The 24,572-nt window shown below is 47.6% G+C and overlaps 1 protein-coding gene across 5 annotated transcripts in view; it reads right to left on the bottom strand.

Moving 5' to 3' along the window:
* Nucleotides 1-23,872, bottom strand: part of LCLAT1 (lysocardiolipin acyltransferase 1) — a 92,826-nt gene extending 68,954 nt beyond the window's left edge. The window contains exons 1-4 of one of the 5 annotated variants that reach the window (XM_044289448.1): nucleotides 23,682-23,872; nucleotides 13,258-13,426; nucleotides 11,837-12,035; nucleotides 3,772-3,918 (exon numbers count right to left, since the gene is read on the bottom strand). In XM_044289448.1, coding sequence (XP_044145383.1) covers nucleotides 3,772-3,918; nucleotides 11,837-12,035; nucleotides 13,258-13,422 — 511 coding nt within the window. In that variant the 5' untranslated portion in view covers nucleotides 13,423-13,426; nucleotides 23,682-23,872. Of the gene's footprint in view, nucleotides 1-3,771; nucleotides 3,919-11,836; nucleotides 12,036-13,257; nucleotides 13,430-16,016; nucleotides 16,098-21,100; nucleotides 21,122-23,678 lie in introns of those variants that run through there. The other 4 variants (XM_044289446.1, XM_044289447.1, XM_044289445.1 and 1 more) reach the window with 4 other exon arrangements.
* Between the last annotated feature and the right edge of the window lie 700 nt (nucleotides 23,873-24,572).

Here is a 24,572-nt window from a genome sequence, read left to right on the forward strand (position 1 = left end):
TAACATGATTCATCAGACCAGGCCGCTTTCTTCACATACTGCACCTGGTGCCATCTCTTCCTCAGGTAAGTGACGCACACACACATCTGGCTGTCCACATGATTCATCAGACCAGGCCATCTTCTTCCCACAATTCATCTGGTGCCAGTTCTTCTGCAGGTAACAGATGCACACGCACCCATCTTCCCACAATTCATCTGGTGCCAGTTCTTCTGCAGGTAACAGATGCACACGCACCCAGCTGTCCACATGATGTAACACGATTCCTCAGACCAGGTCGCCTTCTTTCTATTGTCCATTTGGATCCATCTCTTCCTCAGAAAAGACATGCATAAACCCCCTGCCACCCGCATGATGTAATGTGATTCATCAGACCAGTCTGCTTTCTTTACATAGTGCACCTGGTGCCATCTCTTCCCCAGGTGACTCACACGCACCCAGCTGTCCACATGATGTAACGTGATTCATCAGACCAGACCACTTTCTTCCCATCATCCACCTGGTGTCATGTCTTCCTCAGAAAATACATGCATACACACCCAGACACTCGCATGATGTAATGTGACTTCTCAGACCAGGCCGCCTTCTTCTGTTCCTCAGGCAAGAGAAGCACACATACCCGGCCGCCCACATGATGTAACATGATTCACCTACTTCTCTTTCTCCACAGTCCAGTTCTGATGCTCACTTTCAGTTGTGAACGGGTCAGCATGGGTGCTGTGACTAGTCTACGGCTACACAACCCCATATACAAGAACACCTATCATCTCCAGCAGGAAGGTAGTCAGCAATCTGCTCTATGGTAGCTCTTCTGTGATCGGACCAGACAAGCTAGCCTTCACCCCCAACACATCAATGAGCCTCGGGAAGCCATGTGCCCGTCACCAGTTCTTCTTTCTTGGACCACTTTTGGTAGGTACTAACCACGACACACCTGGAACACTTCACAAGACAGGCCGTTCTGAGCTGTCTACACGTCACACTTTGACCCTTGTCACAGTCGCCCAGATCCTAACGCTTAGTCATTTGTTCTGCTTCCAACTCCTCAACTTCAAGAACTGACTGTTCACTTGCTGCCCGATATATCCCATCCCCGAAAGGTACAACGGTCAGCGTATCAATAGTGCAAGTCCTTCCTACAGAGGAGGATGCAGGAGGACAGCCGTTGTGCACATCCTCTGCTAGGATTTCAGAGACGCCATCAAGCGACTTCAATTGGCACCGGTTGGAACATATGAAGAGCAAGGAGCAAAACCTGCCAGCCAGGGCTGACGTCCCAATTGCCATGTCCAGATATGCAGTATGTAATATCTATACACCAGCATACACCACAGCCGTAAAATATCAGTAGATACAGCACATTTCCGTATAACCCATCTATGAATGCACAGCAGATGGGGGTTAAAATCCTATTAGGTGAAGGGCAGATCTGATGAGGCAGCACAACACGGCACGTCATGGGTACGGTAAATATGTACTAACGACCCACTGAGGGATAAAGCTTCTATTAATATTCCACTGTTTGCGTTGGCGTCTGCCGCCTCCTCATTCTGGGAGACAGGTAGAGGCTTAATCCTGTGACGCTACGTAAAGCCTGTGCGCTGATCCTCCCCCTCCCCCGTCCAGTCCATCTTCGTCCCTCTCAATGAACGGCGTTATAGATTAGTTCTCACTTACGTAAATGGACTTGGCTGTGTGAGCGGAGAATCCTGGCACGTTCTTCCGCTGTTTTGTCAGCTTACTCCCCGCGGTGCTCACCATTCAGTAACACGCTCCGAGCCGCTGGCTTTTGGAAAGTACAACTAAACAGAGCATGAGAAATGAATAAATCTCATGCGACCGTGCAATTGGCGAGGAGACGGCTGCTCCGACGTGTACGTCATACGGCACAATAACGGCTACATATACACCCTTGACTTATACGTGATCTTGTGGAAGCACTTGGTGCCCGTCAAGAACGGAAACCCCCCGTTAACCATAATCCCTAGCTTTTATACCCGACCTTGCGGCAGAACTTGGCAGACAAAAAGGTACTAAACTTTACAGGTCTGCATGAAAATCTTGAAAATGTGCAGTTCACACGCGACACACACGTTGCAAGACCAAAGATGGCAGTGTAGAGCCGTCTGCTTCGCCACGAATGAAAGAGAATGGGCTGCGTTACAACACGCAATTTGCCACAACCCGAAGGCCGCAAGATATCCAACCTCTGCTGCATTCCTTGCGACTGTCATACAACTTAGTGGTTACAACACAATTTTCTTTAGCGGTGACACAGGCAGCCCTACAAATGAGATTTTTGCCGTGCGTGGCATGTCGTGGCCAAAGCCGCCGTGTAGCTCCGGCCTTATTGTAATCACATAATGCCAGAAAATCCCAACAGAAATGAATTATTAGAGAGCAAACTTTACTAATGAGGGTTTGTCACAATTGTATCCAGTTTAGGAAATCCTGGACTCCAGACTGATACATTGTAACAAACTTTCAGGACAGGAGGGAGATCTGCGCTGGTAATGCGTCTAGCTCACAGGGGATACAAACTCTCTGCTCCGAGAAGTATTATTTCTGTGCAGGTTCTCGATGTAAGAATGGCCCAATTCACTGACAGCAAGGAGACATCTTAGGGAAAGGAACTCGGGCACAAAGTAAAATTGAAAGTAGCAGAACTTATTAGGATTACACCTATAAACCAGTGACGAGGGAATCGAATCGTAAGAATCTAATTCGCAAAAAAAATAAAATAAAAAAATCAGGCTAGGCGAGATGTCAGGACCTGTCAACCAAGGGGGATGGTGGAGTCTCTTAGGGCTGTTTCACACGAGCGGATGCCGCTCGGTTGGAAACAGCCATGATTGATAATGCTCCGTGCCTCTCTGTGACCTCTTTACTATGAAATCACAGTGACAACTGTGATTTCGTAGTAAAGAGGTCACAGAGAGGCACGGAGCATTATCAGTCATGTTAATGCTCCGTGCCTCTGCCGTCTGCATCGGGTCTTGGCACTCTTTCACGGAGCGGATGCCACGCACGGCATCCGCTCGTGTGAAACAGCCCTTAAAGCCAGCAGTCACGAGCGGCCTATGGGGCATCATATCAGCAGAGGCAGAGAGGATCGACGTAATACGGAACGGAGGGGGTCTCAACTGGTGACACATAACATGACCCTGTTAGTGGAACTGTGCTAAGATTATGACTTCAGAATGACCTGGCGGGGCATAACAAAAGGGGTATTCCCATCGTGGACACTGGGGGCATATCGCACCTATACTTAGAACGGAGGCCGAAAAGTGTAGAAGGGTGCACCGTGCTTGCGTCGCTGCCCTCCTTTTATTCCTATGGGAACGCTGAAAATAGGCGAGAGCTGGCTTGGCCATTTCCGTCAGCCCCACAGAAGTGAATGAAGCAGTGGCCGCTTCTCCTGTACACGTGGTGCGCATAGAAAGCTGTGTACACAGAGAAGAGAAGGAAACGCTTCTGCCTTCTCCTCTGGGTGCACGATCCTACCAAGGAGCCACTATTCTGCAGCAACAAGTTTTCACGACGCAGCAGTATACACCCCCTGCAAGCGACACTATATATTGCTTGTTAAAGGGTTAAAAATCACATCACGGAGCCCAGGTAACTGAGATAGGAGGATCTGTTTGCAGGGTCCTCCCATTGTCGAGCCATTTCGGCTGCCTGCAATGCGGAGGGATCACCGGGGGATTAAGTGAGATTTTCTTGCCCAGGATAATGACCCCCCCTGGGCTCTCCATCCGCACGTCTACTAACCTGTCAGGTCAGTTCCCTCTGGAAAGATGAGAAGCTGCAGCGGTTCCTTGATGTCGCAGAAGTAATCCAGCATGGCTTCAAAATGGCTCTTGTCTTCTTCCCACTTCCTGCGAATAAAAATGAAGGCGGCGACCTGCATGGCCCAACCTAGGAGGGGACAAAAACAAGACAAAATCAGCCGGGACTAGTCTGGACCTGCAGTCCCTCTACACAACATGTCCAATCCATTATCCTCTGTTGTCAGCTCCTGCTTACCGGGAGGTATCTCCAGTATTCCTGCAATCCATGCGCCAGAAAAATTGAATCTATGCCTACAGATTTGCGCAGTAACGCAGTTACTGGTGTAAAGTACTGTATGTGCATGGAGCCGTGGGAAGGACACACCCCTCCATCTAATTCCCACCCATTATTTTAATTTTTTTATGGGAAAAGTTGCAATTTTTTGGTGCGAAATGCCACTTTTGTGCACCAGAAAATTAATCCCTCAGGTGCCGCACCAGGTGCCCTCAGATTGCATCATATAGGCCGGGTGCCGTATGACAGCCGCCTATATTTGTATTTAGGGATAAATTATATGCATTGATGGCACCGTACGCCTCCCCTCTTCAGTATTATATTCACTGGTGGCAGTGAAATTGCGGGACTCCGATCGGTTACCATGGCAGGCAGGCCGCTACTGAAGCCTTCCATGGTAAGCTCCCTGCGGCTGTGTGCACAAAGCACAGTGTAAAGTCCTATGCACCCTAATAGATCTCTATAAAGGGTGAATAGGACTAGGGTTCTAGCTCCTGGCTAAAGTAAACAAACAAGTAAATAAAAAAATTAAAATAAAAAAATGTAAAAAATAAATATGGAAATATATTAAAAAAATATTACATAATCGCCAAGTCCGAAAAATATCTCCTATGCGGTGAACGCCGTAACAGAAAAGAAACAAAAAACACACGATTGTCTTTTTTTTTTTTTAGTAACCTTGCCCTCCTCCCCCCCCCCCAAAAAAAATTGGATCGTACCATAAAATGCAGAATGCATGTGGCTTTTTTTGCGTTTTAATTTTTTCGCGTGGTATAGAGTATCGCAATGCTTTTTTATGGCACTGAAATTGAATCAAAATGGCTGATATTAATGGCTTACCCTAGCAAAATTCAACACAGAACTGCCCTACACTCTGAATGGTCCCGTGACAAGCCCATACTACTTGAAGAACATCATTAATCCAGTCATTGTGCCTCTGCATGAACAACACAGGCCTAATTTCATCTTCATGGAGGACAAGTGCGCCAGCTCATGCAGGTGGCATCATTATGGAATGGCTGCTGGAGACTGGGGGACCTCAAATGGAGCGACCTGCACTTTCTCCAGACCTGAATCCCATTGAAAACCTACTGGATCAGCTAAGGTTGGTAACTCTGTACCCCAGAACCTCAATGACCTGAGGGCCGCCCTTCAAGAAGAGTAGGACGCCATGCCTCAGCAGACAAGAAGTCAACTTGTGAACAGCAGGAGATGTCGTTGTCAAGCGGTAATTGATGCTCAAGGCCACATGACAGGTTACTGAGACACTGACATTTTGTGGCGGTATACCCAGCACTGGTGTCGGCTTGTGTGTCAAATTGTTTGAGATGAGGAAATCACCATTGCTGCTTCTACTTAAATGCCCGACTTTCATGATATAATATCACTGGAGCCGGAACTTTCTACGTTTTCCACAAATTTCACCTGAAAGCCAAATATCTCTAACTTTTTAGGAGCAGTGTAAAAGCTAAAACTCCTGTAACCGAGGCCCAGAATGCAGCACCAGCTCCAGGTGAGGGGGTCCTGGGGTTTTCCTCAGTAGGTATGTACGTGGAGGAGGCATTGCACTGACCAGAAGATGTGGTGCAGCCTCTACCTTATATAGTCACTTTCTGGGATTTCATGGATTTTCTCTTCATTTGACCATTAAAGGTAAAATACGTTCCAGCTGTAATCTAGCAGAACCAGCCGATGACTGCGCGAGCGAAGATTGGGGAGGAAAGGGGAAAATCTGCTGGAATCTTGGCGCAAGGAAAATAAACACAATAAGGAGCGAGGAAAACAAGAGAGCGGGAGATAGGAATGCATCTTAAAGGGACACAACCCTCAGCATCCTCCGTGTATGTGCCTGCTCCTGTGCAGATGGTTCCTACAAATTTACAGACAGTACTGACACTCCTAAGGCTCCATTCACTCGACTGTATCCGTTTCGTGGTCCGCAAAATACGCACTTTTTGGGGGGCCCACTGCATCAATGCCTATTCGTGGCTGCAGAATGGACTAGAATAGGACACGTACTAGAATATTGGGCACGGATGCAGACAGTACTTGGATGACTTCTGTGTGCTTTCCGCAATTTTTGATTGCGTGCAAAGCCGCAAAAAATACGGATCGGACACTGCCAGAAATTACAGTCATGTGGATGTGGACTTCCTCCTTAGGCCTCTTTCACACGACAGTGCTCTCTCCCCCCTCCCTCCTCGTTTACGGGCCGTTTTTTGCGTTCCATATACGGAACCATTCATTTCAATGATTCATTAAAAAAAAAAAAAAAAAACTGAATGTACTCCATATACATTCCGTTTCCGGATTTCCGTTACGTTAAAAGATAGAACATGTCCTATTATTGCCCGCAAATCGCGTTCCGTGGCTCCATTCAAGTCAATGGGTATGCAAAAAAAAAACAAAAAACGGAACACATACAGAAATGCATCCGTATATCTTCCATATCCGTTCCGTTTTTGCGGAACCATCTATTGAATATTTTATGCCCAGTCCAATTTTTTATGCAATTACTGTATATGCCATACGGAAAAACGGAACAGAAACTGAAACACGGATCTGTGAAAAACGGACCGCAAAACACGGAAAAAGCCATACTGTCGTGTGAAAGAGGCCTTAAAGGGGTCCTCCACTTTGCACACTCACTACTCTTTGTGTCCTGTGGGGAAACCTTGCATTTCTCTACAGCGCCACTACAGGGGGAATGGAGTATTGCATCAGTGTCCATTCACATCAATGGATGGGTGGACAGGACAGGTCCTCCAGAGAGGGAGACATTCTTTGCGATCGCTCTGCAGTCTGGCGAAGAGACGAGGATGAACAAAGAACCCCTTCTATTAACCCAGAATACCAGAACAGGGTTTAAGGAAATGGATTTTTGAACGACCCCTTTAAGACTGGCAGGTGCATCAAGCGCCAGGATTTCAAAAACAGCGCCACAACCATCTCTGGGTTGTGTGAGGTATTGCAGCTCAATCCTATCCGCTCCAATAGAACTGAGATGCAATAATAGATACAGCCTGTGGACAGGGGTGGCGCTGTCTCTGCATGGAGTCGTAACATAACCATGCTCCTGAGGCCCACCTATAATCATATAGCGTTCTCAAGATCTCTGTTTGTTGTCAGTGAATGGAAACATTCGTGTTTACGTCAAGAGGTTGAAAGTCCCATCCCGGTCATATCCTGGTGTGTAGCTTGTCCCTGCAACAAGGCAGTCTCCTGTGTTAGTGTGATAGATACAGTATCTGGAACCAGAATCCTCCCATTCACTGACAGTAAGCAGTGATACAGAGATTCGATAAGGGCGGCGATAGTTCACTGCATAAAGGGAGCATGCCAAACTGGTGGTCATTTTCTCCAGGCGTCTCAGCTCTTGGCCTGTGTCCCCGTATCACAAGATCGGAAACAGATCCCCGCGCGTTTCACATCCTGTGTTTTCCACATCTGTCACCTGAGTTCCACTTAAGACAAAATGGATTACAAACGTCGCTGGACTCCGGAGCTTGGAGACGAGCAGATGAGAAAGTGCTGCTCTCCGGGATGTGTTCAATCTCAAATCTAAATAAGATGGACATGAAAACCCTGAGAACTGCAGACGGCGAGAAAAGAAGGAGGGATTCGAAGATATTTTCTAAATTAGCTTTTTGAATTACATTTTGTTACAATGTTGTCTCACCAATCATTTCATTAAAGGGGTATTCCCACCCCAGACACTTATGCCGTATTGTTAGGATACACCATCAATGTGAGATAGGGGCGGATCTCCAGAACGGAGCCCAGGAAGCGAAAGAGAACACAGTGCGCATGCCCAGCGCGCTCTCCGTTTATTGCTATAGAAGTTCCGAAAATAGCTGAGCGAATGCACTTGGCTGTTTTCGGAAGTCCCATAGCGCTGAATGGAGAGCGCGCCGCGCGCGCCCGGCCACTGCACTATTCACAGCCTTGGGACTCCCAGAAATAGCCAAACCAGCGTTGAGCTATAGTCAGAACTCCCGTAGTGGTGAACGAGGCATAGCTGCGCATACATGGTTGCTCTCGGTTTACATGAGGGGACCCTGTTCTGGAGATAGGAGCGGGTCCCATGGGTGGGACGTGCACCTATCTGATATTAATGGCTTACCCTAGCAATATGCCTTCAGTGTCTGAGATAACAATACCCCTTAGGCCCCTTTCACACGGGTGAGAATTCCGTGCGGGTGCATTCACTTTAATGGGGCTGTGCACATGAGCGATGATTTTCAAGCATCACTTGTGCGTTGCGTGAAAATCTCAGCATTTTCCACGCAACGCAGGCCCCATAGAAATTAATGGGTCTGCGTGAAATCGCAAGCATCCGCAAGCAAGTACGGATGCGGTGCAATTTCTACGCATGGTTGCTAGGAGATGATGTAAGTAAATTGATAAAAGTCAGTTTACTGTATTATTTTCCCTTATAACATGGTTATAAGGGAAAATAATAGCATTCTGATTACAGAATGCTTAGTAAAATGTGGCTTTAGGGGTTAATTTATTTTTATTTTTTAACACCTCATCCTGTTGTTCGCGCAGCCGGCATCGTCGTCTTTCTTCTTCTTTCAGGACCTTTCATGACGTAATCGCGGTCACCACGTGGTGACGTCAGCGCAGGTCCTGCTGAATGAAGATAGAAGCTTTCTATCTTCATTCAGCAGGACCTGCGCTGACGTCACCGCGCTCACCACGTGGTGACCGCGATTACATCATGAAAGGTCCTTTTGCAGGTCCTGAAAAAAAAAAAAAAAAAAAAAGAAGAAAGAAGACGATGCGGGCTGTGCGAACAACAGGATGAGGTGTTAATTATTATTTATTTTTTTTAACCCCTCCAGCCCTAGTTTACTATGCATTCTGTATTAAGAATGCTATTATTTTCCCTTATAACCATGTTATAAGGGAAAATAATAAAATATACAGAACACCTAACCCAAACGCGAACTTCTGTGAAGAAGTCCGGGTTCGGGTCTGGGTACCACAGTCAGTTTTTTATCACTCGCGTGCAAACCGCATTGCACCCGTGCGATAAAAACTGAACATCGGAACGCAATTGCAGTCAAAACTGACTGCAATTGCGTACCTACTCGCACGATTTTCCCTGATCGCGGACGGAACGCATCCGGACCTAATGCGGACACGCTCGTCTGCAAGGGGCCTAAAGGGGTTCTCCTTGAATTAAAATTAAATTAAAAATGAAAATACTTAAATATGAATTTATTATAAATCAATTCACAAATACCTTTCATTAGTTATAATGGCTCGTTTTGTCTAGGGGGCAATCATCCCGGGAAATAAAATGGCCACCGTCCTGTTAGTACAAACAGAACCTGTCCTAATCACACAGCAGGACAAGTTACTTCACAACACTGAGCTAAAGAGCTGCCTCATCCTCCTCTCTATTCTGCTTGTCAGGGATTATGCTCCTGAATACAGCTCATAAGATCTTCAGCTGAATCTCTGTAGGAATGGAGTTCATGAGGAGACATCAAGTACCGTATTTTTCGCCCTATATGACGCACCGGCCCATAAGACGCACCTAGGTTTTTGAGGAGGAAAATAAGAAAAACAGTGCTTTTGGTGGGTTTGAACTAATGGCGGTCTGTGCATGACACTATTATGGGGGAATCTGTGGATGATGCACTGTTATGGGGTGGGGGATTTGTGGATGGCACTGTTATGGGGGGGGGGGGGGGGGATCTGTGGATGGCATTGTGATGGGGGATCTGTGGATGGCATTATGATATGGGGGGGGGGATCTGTGGATGGCATTATGATATGGGGGGGGGGGATCTGTGGATGGCATTATGATATGGGGGGGGGGGGGGGGAGATCTGTGGATGGCATTATGATGGGGGGGAATCTGTGAATGGCACTGCTATATGTGTCATCCACAGATCCCCCCCCATCATAATGCCATCCACAGACCCCCTCCAATCATTATCCCATTCACAGATTCATAGGGTGGGACTGTAGTAGGCGTGGAGAGCGGCGGGCCGCGCAGGCACTGTACTCTGGCCCCGCAGCCCAGTATGTACTGTATTATACGTAGTGTTAATCATCAGATCTAAACTGAATAATGCTGCGCTCCCCCTGCTCCCCATGTGTACCGTACTTACATGTCACGCTCCTGTAGTAAGCACTAGCAGGCAGGCCGGGCGGCCGTAACTCACTGATGTTCATTCATAAAGTAGGCGGAGCAGGCACGTGACCTCCATGAGTTACGGCCGCCCGGCCTGCCTGCCAGTGCTTACTACAGGAGCGTGACATGTAAGTACGGTACACATGGGGAGCAGGGGGAGCGCAGCATTATTCAGTTTAGATCTGATGATTAACACTACGTATAATACAGTACATACTGAGCTGCGGGGCCAGAGTCCAGTGCCTGCACGGCCCGCCGCTCTCCTCGCCTACTACAGACCCTCCTCCCTAATACATTGCAGACTGCGATGTAAATTGCCAGCATTCGCCCCATAAGACGCAGGGGCACTTTTCCCCCACTTTTGGGGGAAAAAAAAGTGCATCTTATGGGGCGAAAAATACGGTACTGCTGCTCATCAGCCACTGATAACACGAGAGGATTGTGGTGTGTGGCTAATGAGCAGCAGCATTTTTATGCAGTCTCCATTACCACAGCCACAGTCTGCCTTGTGCATTCTCTCTGTACTAAATTCCCCAGAGATTCGGCTAAAGATCTTATCCGCTGTATTCAGGATCATAACCCCTGACAAGTAGAGCAGAGAGGAGGATGAAGCAGCTCTTTAGCTCAGTGTCGTGAAGTAACTTCTCTTCCTGTGTGATTAGGACAGGTTCTGCGTGTTACTAATAGGACGGCAGCCATTTTATTTCTCCTAATTATTGCTCCCCAGACAAAACGAGCCATTATAACTAATGAAAGGTATTTGGGAATATATTTATCATAAAGTAATATTTAAGTATTTCATTTTCTTAATTCCCGGAGAACCCCTTTAAAGAAGTTGTCATGGCAGTCTGGCCTTAAATGGAGATGAGGAAAGAGAACACCTACATCAGAGGAGATGTCACTGGATGTAAGAGGTATGTGGCGCTGTATTCTAGTACCAATCATTTTGTACAGTGTGGCATTTCAAATAAACGCGGCACGTCAACTTTTTTCTATTTTATTTTTCTATTTGCGGCCAATATATCCATCCAGGTTTGAGACCCGATTTAAAGGATTTTTATAACAGAGAAAAATCAGGAGAGTCAGCTTGGTGGGGTCTGCAGCAAGGACCACTACCCAGTATAAAAAGATAGTGTATGCCAGATCTCCACCGACACCAGGGAATGGAGCAGCCATGTTCTTCAGACTGGTGGGGCCTCACAGGATCTCTACACAGTCTTGACAAGAAAGCTGCTGCAACATGGAAACCATCAACAAGCAGGTTATCTGTAGCTCCATTCATTTACCCATAAATAACCAAACAGCACAAAAAACAAAACAATACCAGCACCACATATTCCTGTATTAATGAGCCAATCAGACCCACGACCCAATCACAACAATAGAGAAGCAGAACAGTAACACGTCCATCAGCAGCAGTTTGTGGGCCGTGTCCATGGAGCAGACTATCACTTAAATCAAATCAGGAAAAAGAAACATTGTCAAATGACAAACTCCGCTCTGCTACATCTGTATAGATATCCACAAAGGCAAGCAGCGACGTTAATGGTGTATATTGGGACAATGTAGGACAGACCCCTCAAAGACCAAAACAAGCGATTTATAAATTCAGCCACGTACCAAATCCCGGGACGGCTTTAAGACTGGATTTGAGGCAGATTTTTTCCAGCCTGAGATAACTGTATCTTAACAAGCAATTCCATAAGAACATCCAGTCCAGTCTGGTCCGATGGTTCATTATTATAACACTCCTTTCTCCCGGAATAAATCCATCTCCCGTTATAACAACTTTGGCACCAAATACGAGCTCCAGCACAGCCTGAAAAAGCAAGGAGAGAAAAGTGATTATTTACATAACACCTGCATTATAGTCCAGAGCTGCACTCTCTATTCTGCTGGTGGAGTCCCTGGGTACATACACTACATATCCTGCACTGATCCTGAGTTACATCCTGTATTATACTCCAGAGCTGCACTCACTATTCTGCTGGTGGAGTCACTGTGTACATACATTACATTAGATATCCTGTACTGATCCCGAGTTACATCCTGTATTATACTCCAGAGCTGCACTCACTATTCTGCTGGTGCAGTCACTGTGTACATACATTACTTATCCTGCACTGAACCTGAGTTACATCCTGTATTATACTCCAGAGCTGCACACACTATTCTGCTGGTGGAGTCCCTGTGTACATGCATTACTTATCCTGTACTGATCCTGAGTTACATCCTGTATTATACTCCAGAGCTGCACACACTATTCTGCTGGTGGAGTCCCTGTGTACATACATTACATTACTTATCCTGTACTGATCCTGAGTAACATCCTGTATTATACTCCAGAGCTGTACTCACTATTCTACTGGTGCAGTCACTGTGTACATACACTACATATCCTGCACTGATCCTGAGTTACATCCTGTATTATACTCCAGAGCTGCACTCACTATTCTGCTGGTGCAGTCACTGTGTACATACATTACTTATCCTGCACTGAACCTGAGTTACATATTGTATTATACTCCAGAGCTGCACTCTGTATTCTGAAGGTGGAGTCATTGTATACATTACATTACTTATCCTGTACTGATCCTGAGTTACATCCTGTATTATACTCCAGAGCTGCACTCACTATTCTGCTGGTGGAGTCATTGTATACATTACATTACTTATCCTGTACTGATCCTGAGTTACATTCTGTATTATACTCCAGAGCTGCACTCACTATTCTGCTGGTGGAGTCACTGTGTACATACATTACATTACTTATCCTGTACTGATCCTGAGTTACATCCTGTATTATACTCCAGAGCTGCACTCACTATTCTGCTGGTGGAGTCATTGTGTACATACATTACATTACTTATCCTGTACTGATCCTGAGTTACATCCTGTATTATACTCCAGAGCTGCACTCACTATTCTGCTGGTGGAGTCATTGTATACATTACATTTTATAAAATATGGTCCTGGATCTAAGTAAGGATCTGCACACTACTCTTTGGTGGATACAAGACTGAATCACACAGGACTCTTACCACAGGGAGGGTCAGCCACGTTGCCACGATCCGATCAGTCATCCACCGGTACCAGCTCGGAGACACAAACATGAAAGGCAAAAATGGTCCAAGCATGAAAATGCTCCCAAAAAAACTTGCCAGGAACAAGATGCAGACAAAGTAAACTCCTCTCCATGACACCATGGCTCTGAAAGACAAGAGAACGGAGAGGTTAGCACACAAATCACTACGTCGTGGCAGCAAAGAACAGGCCTTTTGTCGGGAAACAACAATTTACGGGGAGATGACGACAGATATAGTCCAAGAAACTAATCATGTCATGGAAGAACCCTGCTAAACCAAACTTGCCCCTAAGTGAATGAAGCTCAGAGTCATCAGGGTTCTCCGAAATTCAGGAAATTTTAACAACTGGGATCCCGACCTTAGGTGTCACTTCTATATTATTGCTCTTCTTCACCTAAAGCAGTCCCAGCTTTTTCCAATTTTCCCCATAACTTACGACAGTCCTCTTTCTCCCCCAGTAGTCACAGCACGGTCTGTTCACAAGTAGCCACAACGGGATATTTCCCCAACTCCCAGTAACAGCGCCTTGATACCGCCTTCAGTAGTCAAATATGCCTCCACTCACTCCAGTAGAGACAGAAATACCCCCCGTAGTCAAAGCACTCTACCATGATGAACTTTCATCATAGTCAACAGTATCTCGGTACGATTTCAACTACAGGTACTCCAAAGAGCAATCCTTTCTCACACCAGACCACTTAATTTCATTTAAAGGGAACCTGTCACCGGGATTTTGGGTATAGAGCTAAGGACATGGGTTGCTAGATGGCCGCTAGGACATGCGCAATACCCAGTCCCCATAGCTCTGAGTGCTTTTATTGTGTAAAAAAAACTGATTTGATACATATGCAAATTAACATAAAAGAGTCATATCTTACTTGTGTGACCAGAGAAGAGACTAGGGGTGCACCGAAATTTCGGCGGCCGAAAATATCGGCCGAGAATGCACCTAATCTGTTTCTGCCGATATTTTTACATATCGGCCGGAAATAGCGGGGAGGGACTGGGAGGAGGAGCTGGGGGCCGGTGCGTTCACTGTGCTCCGGCCCCAAGCTCCAGTAGTTATAAAATGTTGTACAATTAATAAGCATTCTATTCATTTGGCCCCCCTCTGCAGTATTACATTCAATACAGCCACATCCTACTCACAGGGCTGTGCTGGCCGGCCGGGCAGACGAGCGGAAGCGTCACGACTGACGTCACATGCCTGCGCCGCCTCCTTCATTCAGAAAGTAGGCCGGGCACATGACGTCAGTTGTGACGCTGCCGCTCCTCTGCCCGGCCGGCCAGCATTAAGATGACAGCCCTGTGAGTAGGATGTGGCTGTATTGAATGTAATACTGCAGAGGGGGCCTCATGAATAGAATGCTTATTAATTGTACAACATTTTATAACTACTGGAGCTGGGGGCCGGAGCACAGTGAACGCACCGGCCCCCAGCTCCTCCTCCCAGTCCCTCCCCGCTATTTTGAAATATTTTCTATTAATCTATTAATTGTACAATGGGGGCTGTGGATGGCACTGTTATGGGGTGGGGGTCTGTGGATGGCACTGTTATGGGGTGGGTGGGGGTCTGTGGATGGCACTGTTATGAGGTGGGGGGGTCTGTGGATGGCACTGTTATGGGGTGGGGGGGGGGTCTGTGGATGGCACTGTTATGAGGTGGGGGGGGGGGGGTCTGTGGATGGCACTGTTATGAGGTGGGGGGGGGGTCTGTGGATGGCACTGTTATGAGGTGGGGGGGGGGGGTCTGTGGATGGCACTGTTATGGGCTGGGGGGTCTTTTAAAAGTATTTGGGCAAAAAGCCATTTTCGGTTTCGGTTTCGGTCAAGGGGTATCCTGAATTTTCGGTTTCGGTTTCGGACCAGAATTTTCATTTCGGTGCACCCCTAGAAGAGACATTTTCAAACTCTGACTCATCTCAGGGTAATTTGCATATGTATCAAATCGTTTTTTATACACAAGAAAAGCACACAGAGCTATGGGGACTGGGTGTTGCGCATGTGCTAGCGGCCATCTAGCCACCCATGTCCTCAGCTCTATACCCAAAATCCAGGTGACAGGTTCCCTTTAAAGTCAAAACAGCCTGCTTTTCTCACCCCTCGTAGTCTAAGCAGCACCTTTATTCCTCTCTTCAGCAGCCAGCCCTCCTCCCTCGCTCTAGTCTAAGTAGTATCAAGACTATAAAGATCCACAAATTTGTCTACGTTCTCCTTGTAGTAGACATCGATGCTTCTCCTCTAGTAGTCCAAGTCGAAGCTTTTTACTTACAATATAATATTTTTCCCTCCCCCAGTAGCTTTGGCAGTGTCTTTATACCTCCTCCAATATAAGTCATACCTGTTTCCCTCCAGCAGTGACAGCCACAACACCCCTAGTAGTCAAACCAGAGCCCCTTTCTACAGATACTAAGCTCTGCACGCTAGCATAATCCAATTTCATGGATGCCACGGTAAAAAATGAAATTTTCTTTAAGCGCAAGAATACCAAATCAGTGGATCATCCAAACCTCAGCATGGTGCATTTCCCCCAGTAGTCACAACGGCACCCCCCCCCCCCTTTTGTCTAAAATTAAAGACAGCACCTTTTTGCCAACCCCATGTAGCCACAAAGAGCCATTCTTCTTTTCTTCCAGTAGCTGAGACCATGCCTCCCCAGTAGGCACGGCCTCCCTATACTAGTCACAGCAGGGCCCATTTCTCATCATACATACCTCCCACACAATCCCACAACATGCCCTCAGTTTATGGATCTTGGATGTACGGCAACAAAAGCAGAATTTCCCTTTAAGTGGTGCCAGGAACAAGCATTAATCAGCGGCTCATCTAAACCTCAAGGCAGCTGCATCCCGAGCAGACACATGTGGAAGCCTTCCAACCCCTTGTACTCCACCCAAAATTACACGTCTATAGATGCACTTGTCTCAAATTAGCATCTGTTGTTTTTTCTTCCATCAAACAGCATGAACGCTGAGCGGTAGCGCGTGTGCCTACAGTCCTGGACTAGACGTGGTGGTCTGAAGAGCCCTGCTCCTGCTTGATAGGGGGCGGAGTAGGCATTTCATCATCGCCCTATACTTTGTGTCTACCTGAGCAGTTATAAACCGTAATTAGGAAAAAATCACCAGTAATTACTATTATAAAATCAGCTCGTAGACTTAATTATAGGATAAAAATATCCCGAACTATATTTACGGCGACAAAACAACTGCACAACCCCCCGGGACAGAGTCCACAGGACCTTGGGGAGTTTTTACAATCTATGAATGAATGTTTAACATCGTATTCCTGAAGGCTCAAAACCCGAGGCTGCACTAGTGAGAGATTCTGATGACAACAATGTCCTCTTCACATATCTGTCCAGGTTGTCACGCTCGTGTGGAACCAAATCCAGAGCAACGACTACAGCCGACGTGTTCAGTTTTTAGTCAACCAGACGCCTTCTTCTCTGCTTCTAACAAATGCAAGACCGCAGTCCTATTGAAGTCTATGGGTCTGCAAAAAAAAAAAAAAAAACGGATGCTACACGCACGGCATGCATACAGTGGCGTGCATGCCTGTGGAATGTTCTAGAAGTTTACAGAACGACCTCACCCCAATCCACCCTCGACCTTCCACGGCGGCCGCGCCATCACTTTATAAATAAGATAATAATACATATAACGATCGTTACGTAAGGAAATACAAAAGACAAATAAACAGAGGATGAATCACTCGGCTCCCGCGCCGCTCGACCGATTTCCATAATGTCGCGGGTTTACGACTATTAAGTAATTACACGGTGACTGTATAATAGTAAGAAACACAAAGTACAATTACTATAATCCCTGCCACATGCAATGAAGCAGGGAGAACATGTCATTACTCCCATCGACATGATGAAAACCGCCGCCCTAGGTGCACAGCTGAGGATAGGCTGCCAATTTGCATAGTGAAATTTTGGGGCAAGGGCGGCTCGCATAGACCTGACGATGGGTAAGGCCTCAGAGCGATGCTCAGGGGGCTCCGTCATCTCCTCCGGCGCGTTTCCTGCCAAAACATCTTGCAAACCAGCAATCTGGGCGTGCCATCAGCTGTCAGTATTAATTAGGGCCGGCGTGTGCCAATCTGTGGGGTTGGTCAAGAGGCGCAAGGGATATTGCCAAACACAGTGAGGTTTAACCTCTTATAACCTGACAAAGGCTGCACGGTGGGAGTTGTAGTTTCGCCGCTGCCAGATAGCTACAGATTGGAAACCATTGGCCTAGGGATGTGTAAAGCAGGCCTATGAAATAATAAATAAAAAAATAATAAAAAATGACTTCTCTTGTGCTGGTCACTGCTGTGCCTAAATTTTATAATGTAAGCAGCTAAATGTGGGCGGGACCACAGAATGATTGACAGCTCTGCTGGGAACCTGCTGCACATAGACTATACTAGGTTCTACTATTACCAATGGTCTGCCCTCAGGATAGGCCATGAACATCTGATCAGTGGGGGGTCCGACACCCCCCACCCCTGCAGAGAGCAGATAACTGCAGCAACCAGCACCAATCACTACACAATGGATGGCGCTGTGTAGTACCGGCGCTGGAACTACTCTGAGACAGCTGATAGGTGGGGGCCATCACTATTAAATCCCCTTTAACTGTATTGCGGATCCGCAATACACCCGGCCGACACCCCCATAGAACTGCCTATTCTTGTCCGGACAAGAATAGGACATGTTCTATTTTTTTCCGGCGCCACGGACCAGAAGTTCGGGGGCGCTCTCCGGAAATGCGGTTTCATCCATTCCTGCCCCATAGAGAATGAATGGGTCAGCACAGGTTCCAGATAATTGCGGAACGGGTGCGGACACATTCTACGGATGTCTGAATGGAGCCTAAGGGGTTGTCCGAGTGTTTAATACTGATGACCTATTGTCTGACTCCCAGCACCCTCCCTGACCGGCTGTCTGTACGGTGCTGTGCTTAGGAAGCTGTCTGGAGCGCTGCTGTCTCTTTGAACAGCTGATCGGCGGGAGAGCCAGGAGTTGGACCCCATGGACCTATCCAGAACTAAATACTTGGACAACCCCTTTAAATACAAAGCACAGCTTCACCTGGTGTTCAAAGTGCACAGCAATGTGAATGTTTACTTTCTGAGCTGGTGGTCGCACATGCTCAGTCCCTCTCCCACACCCTGATCTCTGCAGCGATCCTCTGTTCAGCCAATAGAAACAGCTTTCTGCCCTGCTTGTCAGGAGAGGAGCAGAGACTCTGCAGTAGTATGCCAGAAGACTGCTTCTGCAGTGAAGCAGGAAGAGACAATACTGTCAGCTGCCAGAGGGGGAAGAAGACTGATTCCGTCCAGAGCCCAGCAGCACAAAGCGGGGAAGCTTTCATGCTAGAAACACTGCACCTTTCCAGAAATGTTTGGTATGACAATGACTTATTGGATAACTCCTTCAGGCCTTTTACAACAAAAAAGTGACATTAAAAAGTCACAATTTATGGTGCATGCCATATCTGCGCCATAATTTGTGACTTTTCGAGCTTCTCGCCACTGAAAGGGGAGAGGGTCTTAGGAGGAGGGGCGGCGCTTCTGTTGGCCGACGCATTTCCTATCATTTACACCAGTACGTGGCGTAAGTTATAGCTGAAGTTTACCGCAGCCCCTAGCTGGTGCACTCATTTATTAAGAGGCGCACAGGAGATCAAGAATGGTGTAGAAAACAACAGTCTGAGGGCTCGTTCACACAAACGTTTTTGCATTCCGTATACGGAACCATTCATTTCAACGGTTCCGCAAAAAAAAAACAAAAAAAACTGAATGCATGTATGCATTCCGTTTCAGTTCCGTTGAAAGATGTCCTATTATTGCCCGCAAATCACGTTCCGTGGCTCCAATAAAGTCAATGGGTCAATGGATCCAGGAAAAACGGCCCGCAAAACACTGAAAAAGACATACAGTCATGTGAATGAGCCCTTAGGCCCGTTGCAGTAGTGCGGACCACATTTGCGGATCCGCAATACACGGGCACCGTTCCGTGTGCATTCCGCATCACGGATGCGGACCCATTCACTTCAATGGGTCCGCAAATCCAGAGATGCTGAACGGAAGCACGGAACGGAAACACTACGGAGTGCTTTCTGGGGTTACGTTCCGTGCCTGCGCACCGCAAAAAGATAGAGCATGTTCTATCTTTTTGCGGAACGGAGGGATCGCGGACCCATTCAAATGAATGGGTCCATGATCCTCATGCAGCTGCCCCACGGACAGTGCCTATGCATTGCGGAACGCAATTTGAGGTCCACAGCACGGGCTTCACACGTTCGTGTGAACGAGTCCTTAGGCTGGGTTCACACCGCATTTTTCCCATCCGTTTAACGTATATAAAAAATAAATAAAATAAAAAACGGAACATGGAATGGATGCCTCAGACAGATGCTATACAGTTCCATTGTAAAAAAATAAAAATAGTTGTTTTTTTTTTACCGGACTATGCATGACAAGAATGTGGTGTACTGAGCTTTTGTACCCTTTTTTTTTCTAACGTATATGTCAAACGGACGCATAAAACGCTAAATCTCCCCCCTTGTGTTCATACGTAAGCCTGTCAAATATCGGCCCCTCCCTATATTACAGTATTGGGGAGATGTGCTAATAGGGTTATACTGGAGTGTACAGTAACCCTCTCACAGGTCACATGATCCCCCTCAGCCAGATCATGTGACGCACTCCACAGTCACAGGCTGCATCACATGATGCATTACAGGCCTGCTGACTGGTTGGTGGGGGATCATGTCCTACACCATGTGACTCCAGAGAAACAGGAAGTGCCCTGCTTGGCACTGTGGGGGGCACTGTACATACCAGCATTACTATGAGCCTTCCTTAACACATGGCTGGGAGGGGGGTTATTTATCATGAGGGGAATTGCTGAAATCCGTTTTCCTTGGGCCTGCATTGATAAATTTGACGCCATTTACGTCAAAATGTCATGCGGCTCATCTTCACAAGTAGTACTTTCATCTACTTTTGTTACTTCAGTTTTGAAGTCAACCCCAACTGAAGTGAGAGGGCGCCATTGTTTTTTTGCAACACAGACGTCATCCGTATTTTTGGGGAGCCGCAACATGCATATGGCCGTGTGCATGCACCTAAGGTTGTGCTCAAAATGCGTTTGCTCTTCACACAGGGAAATATCCCAGCATACGCGCCAATCATAAAAGGCCACGTATATGCCACACGTCGCCCACAGGCCCCAGTCCCGGGATCTCCGACAATCCCCATACAACACACGGTGAGATCAATGGGCGTCAGCGCAGCATGTGGGTGAACAGGTCCCCCGCACCCGCTCCTTATAGGATAATAAATGGCAGCCATGATGAGCAGAGGACCCCACCATCACTTAAAGGGGTTGTCCCATGAGCAAGTTCTATTTTTTTTCCCGGTGCGGAGGCACTCCGTAGTGTTTCCGATCTGTGCTTCCTTTCCGCATCTCAGCGATTGCGGACTCATTCAAGTGAATGGGTCCGCATCCGTGATGCCGAGTGCACACAGGCTGGTGCCCGTGTACTGCGGACCGCAATACAGCCACGGAACCACAACGGCCGTGTGAACAAGCCCTTACTGAGAATGGTTCGCTCCAGGTCAGCCCTGACTTGACGCACATGTGCCGCTACCCCCCCAAAAAAATTACGGTAATGGGACCGCGGGAAACTTAGTGGCTGCATACAGGGCGAGGACTTGGGGTGCCTTGTCCCTTCCATTAGGGCCTGACCCAGACATGCCCCTTTAATCGCACAAGCCCTTTAACAGACTGAGTACTCACTGCATATGTGACCTACCACCAGCCCGGCTGAAGTCCTCCTAGCTGGAGTCTCAGCATTAATCATTAATACGCACGCTAAAACCTATTAATGAGGCCGGACCGGCCGAGCAAAGTCCCAGAGTCATTGGGCTCATTCCACTTTGGCTACATGTACAGATGCAGCAGAGCCGAGTTTATCATCAGGCACAAAACAATTTGCAGCAGGTAAATCTGCTTAAAGGTAAAACGTCAGCTGGAGACGCCAGTGGTACCCGACTGTTCTGCTCCTTGTGTGCCCCATGGTGTCCTTAAAGGACAGGATTAGGGGTAGAAAATAAAAATGGCTGCTTTCTGCAGGTCGTGTCTGGTTTGATGGCTCAGCGTTAGGCTACATGCACACGACCGTATGCGTTTTGCGGTCCGCAAATTGCGGAGCTGCAAAAAAAAGGATGACGTTCCGTATGGCATCCGTTTTTTTTGCGAATCCGTTTTTTTGCGGATCCATTGTAATAATGCCTATCTTTGTCCGCAAACTAGAAAAAGATAGGACATGCACTATTTTTTTGGCGGAGCAACGGAACGGACATACTGATGCGGACAGCACACGGTATGTGCTGTCCGCGTTTTTTGCGGACACATTAAAATGAATGGGTCCGCATCCTATCCGCAAAAAAAAACTGATCGGACAAGGAAACAAAATTGGTCGTGTGCATGAGGCCTTACTGAAGTGAATGGGGCTGACCTGTGCACAGGTGTGATGCCGATTAGGGGCAGTGTGCGTATGCCTGTATACGAGGGGCCGTGTGTGTATGCCTGTATACGAGGGGCCGTGTGTGTATGCCTGTATACGAGGGGCCGTGTGTGTATGCCTGTATACGAGGGGCCGTGTGTGTATGCCTGTATACGAGGGGCCGTGTGTGTATGCCTGTATACGAGGGGCCGTGTGTGTATGCCTGTATACGAGGGGCCGTGTGTGTATGCCTGTATACGAGGGGCCGTGTGTGTATGCCTGTATACGAGGGGCCGTGTGTGTATGCCTGTATACGAGGGGCCGTGTGTGTATGCCTGTATACGAGGGGCCGTGTGTGTATGCCTGTATACGAGGGGCCGTGTGTGTATGCCTGTATACGAGGGGCCGTGTGTGTATGCCTGTATACGAGGGGCCGTGTGTGTATGCCTGTATACGAGGGGCCGTGTGTGTATGCCTGTATACGAGGGGCCGTGTGTGTATGCCTGTATACGAGGGGCAGTGTGTGTATGCCTGTATACGAGGGGCAGTGTGTGTATGCCTGTATACGAGGGGCAGTGTGTGTATGCCTGTATACGAGGGGCCGTGTGTGTATGCCTGTATACGAGGGGCAGTGTGTGTATGCCTGTATACGAGGGGCCGTGTGTGTATGCCTGTATACGAGGGGCAGTGTGTGTATGCCTGTATACGAGGGGCCGTGTGTGTATGCCTGTATACGAGGGGCCGTGTGTGTATGCCTGTATACGAGGGGCCGTGTGTGTATGCCTGTATACGAGGGGCCGTGTGTGTATGCCTGTATACGAGGGGCCGTGTGTGTATGCCTGTATACGAGGGGCCGTGTGTGTATGCCTGTATACGAGGGGCAGTGTGTGTATGCCTGTATATGTGGGGCACTGTGTGTATGCCTGTATATGTGGGGCCGTGTGTGTATGCCTGTATACGAGGGGCCGTGTGTGTATGCCTGTATACGAGGGGCCGTGTGTGTATGCCTGTATACGAGGGGCCGTGTGTGTATGCCTGTATACGAGGGGCAGTGTGTGTATACCTGTATACGAGGGGCAGTGTGTGTATACCTGTATATGAGGGGCAGTGTGTGTATACCTGTATATGAGGGGCAGTGTGTGTATATAGTATATACCTGTATATGAGGGGCACTGTGTGTATACCTGTATATGAGGGGCAGTGTGTATACCTGTATATGAGGGGCAGTGTGTGTACACCTGTATATGAGGGGCAGTGTGTGTATATAGTATATACCTGTATATGAGGGGCAGTGTGTGTATACCTGTATATGAGGGGCAGTGTGTGTATATAGTATATACCTGTATATGAGGGGCAGTGTGTGTATACCTGTATATGAGGGGCAGTGTGTGTATATAGTATATACCTGTATATGAGGGGCAGTGTGTGTATACCTGTATATGAGGGGCAGTGTGTATACCTGTATATGAGGGGCAGTGTGTGTATACCTGTATATGAGGGGCAGTGTGTGTATACCTGTATATGAGGGGCAGTGTGTGTATACCTGTATATGAGGGGCAGTGTGTGTATATAGTATATACCTGTATATGAGGGGCACTGTGTGTATACCTGTATATGAGGGGCACTGTGTGTATACCTGTACATGAGGGGCACTGTGTGTATACCTGTACATGAGGGGCACTGTGTGTATATAGTATATACCCGTATATGAGGGGCACTGTGTGTATATAGTATATACCTGTATACGAGGGGCAGTGTAGGGCGACACTGAATAGATATAGGTGACATTACAGATATAACTCGCCTACAATTACTGATCTGGATACAATAAATCTCACGATACAGGCGGATAAAGAAGAAGCGGGTCACCTGCTGCTGCTGCCGCCGGTGTGCCCGGCTCTGTGTCACTCGGGTGTGCCCCCGCCCTGCCTCCTCCCGCAGCACGCTGATGACCCCATCCAGGGGCACGCTCCGGAGAGGAGAGGGTTAACGAGCAGCGCTCCTCGTCTCGTTCCACCCCTCTGGGCTGAATGACGTCATCACGTCGCAGGACATATTACGTAGGAGGCTGAGGGGGTAAAAATGTCAGGGACGTTACAAGAGGAGGCGGGGCGTCCGGAGGCGGGAAAATGTGAGGTGATGGGCTCGGAAGGGGCGGGGCCTCTGTCAGATTCTGCTGCGTCTCCTTTAGTGCGCCCTCGGCATCAGTATAATGACGCCTCAGAGTAGTGGGCGCTCCCGCTGGTGACGTCTGAGGGCCGATAATTGCCTTCTGTATCAGACCCTTTCATTCCAGTCATGTTTTACAATAAAATAAAAAATATATATATATACAATTGTACCATCTTAGGCTTGCGTTGTGAAGATCCAGCAGGCAGTTCCATGTGCAAATGGATAGCATTTGTATCTGGATGCGCATCCGTCTATGCATTGAAACACCGGATCCGTCTCTCTGGTCTCCGAAAAAAACGGATCCGGTATTTATTTTCTGCATTTTTAAAGGTCTGAGCATGCGCAGACCGGAAAACCGGATCCGTTTTGACAGAACACTTGGTGCCAGATCTGGCATTTATGCATTTTAATGGAAAATAATGCAAGTGTTCCGGAATTTTGGACGGAGAAAATACCGCAGCATGCTGCGGTATTTTCTCCAGCCAAATACCGTTAGAGATGCATAACTGATGCATACTGAACGGATTGCTCTCCATTCAGAATGCATGGGGATAAAACAGATTTTTTTTCCGGGTATAGAGCCCCTAGGAC

Source organism: Bufo gargarizans, chromosome 4 (assembly GCF_014858855.1).
Source record: "Bufo gargarizans isolate SCDJY-AF-19 chromosome 4, ASM1485885v1, whole genome shotgun sequence".
Classification (NCBI taxonomy): Eukaryota; Metazoa; Chordata; class Amphibia; order Anura; family Bufonidae; genus Bufo; species Bufo gargarizans.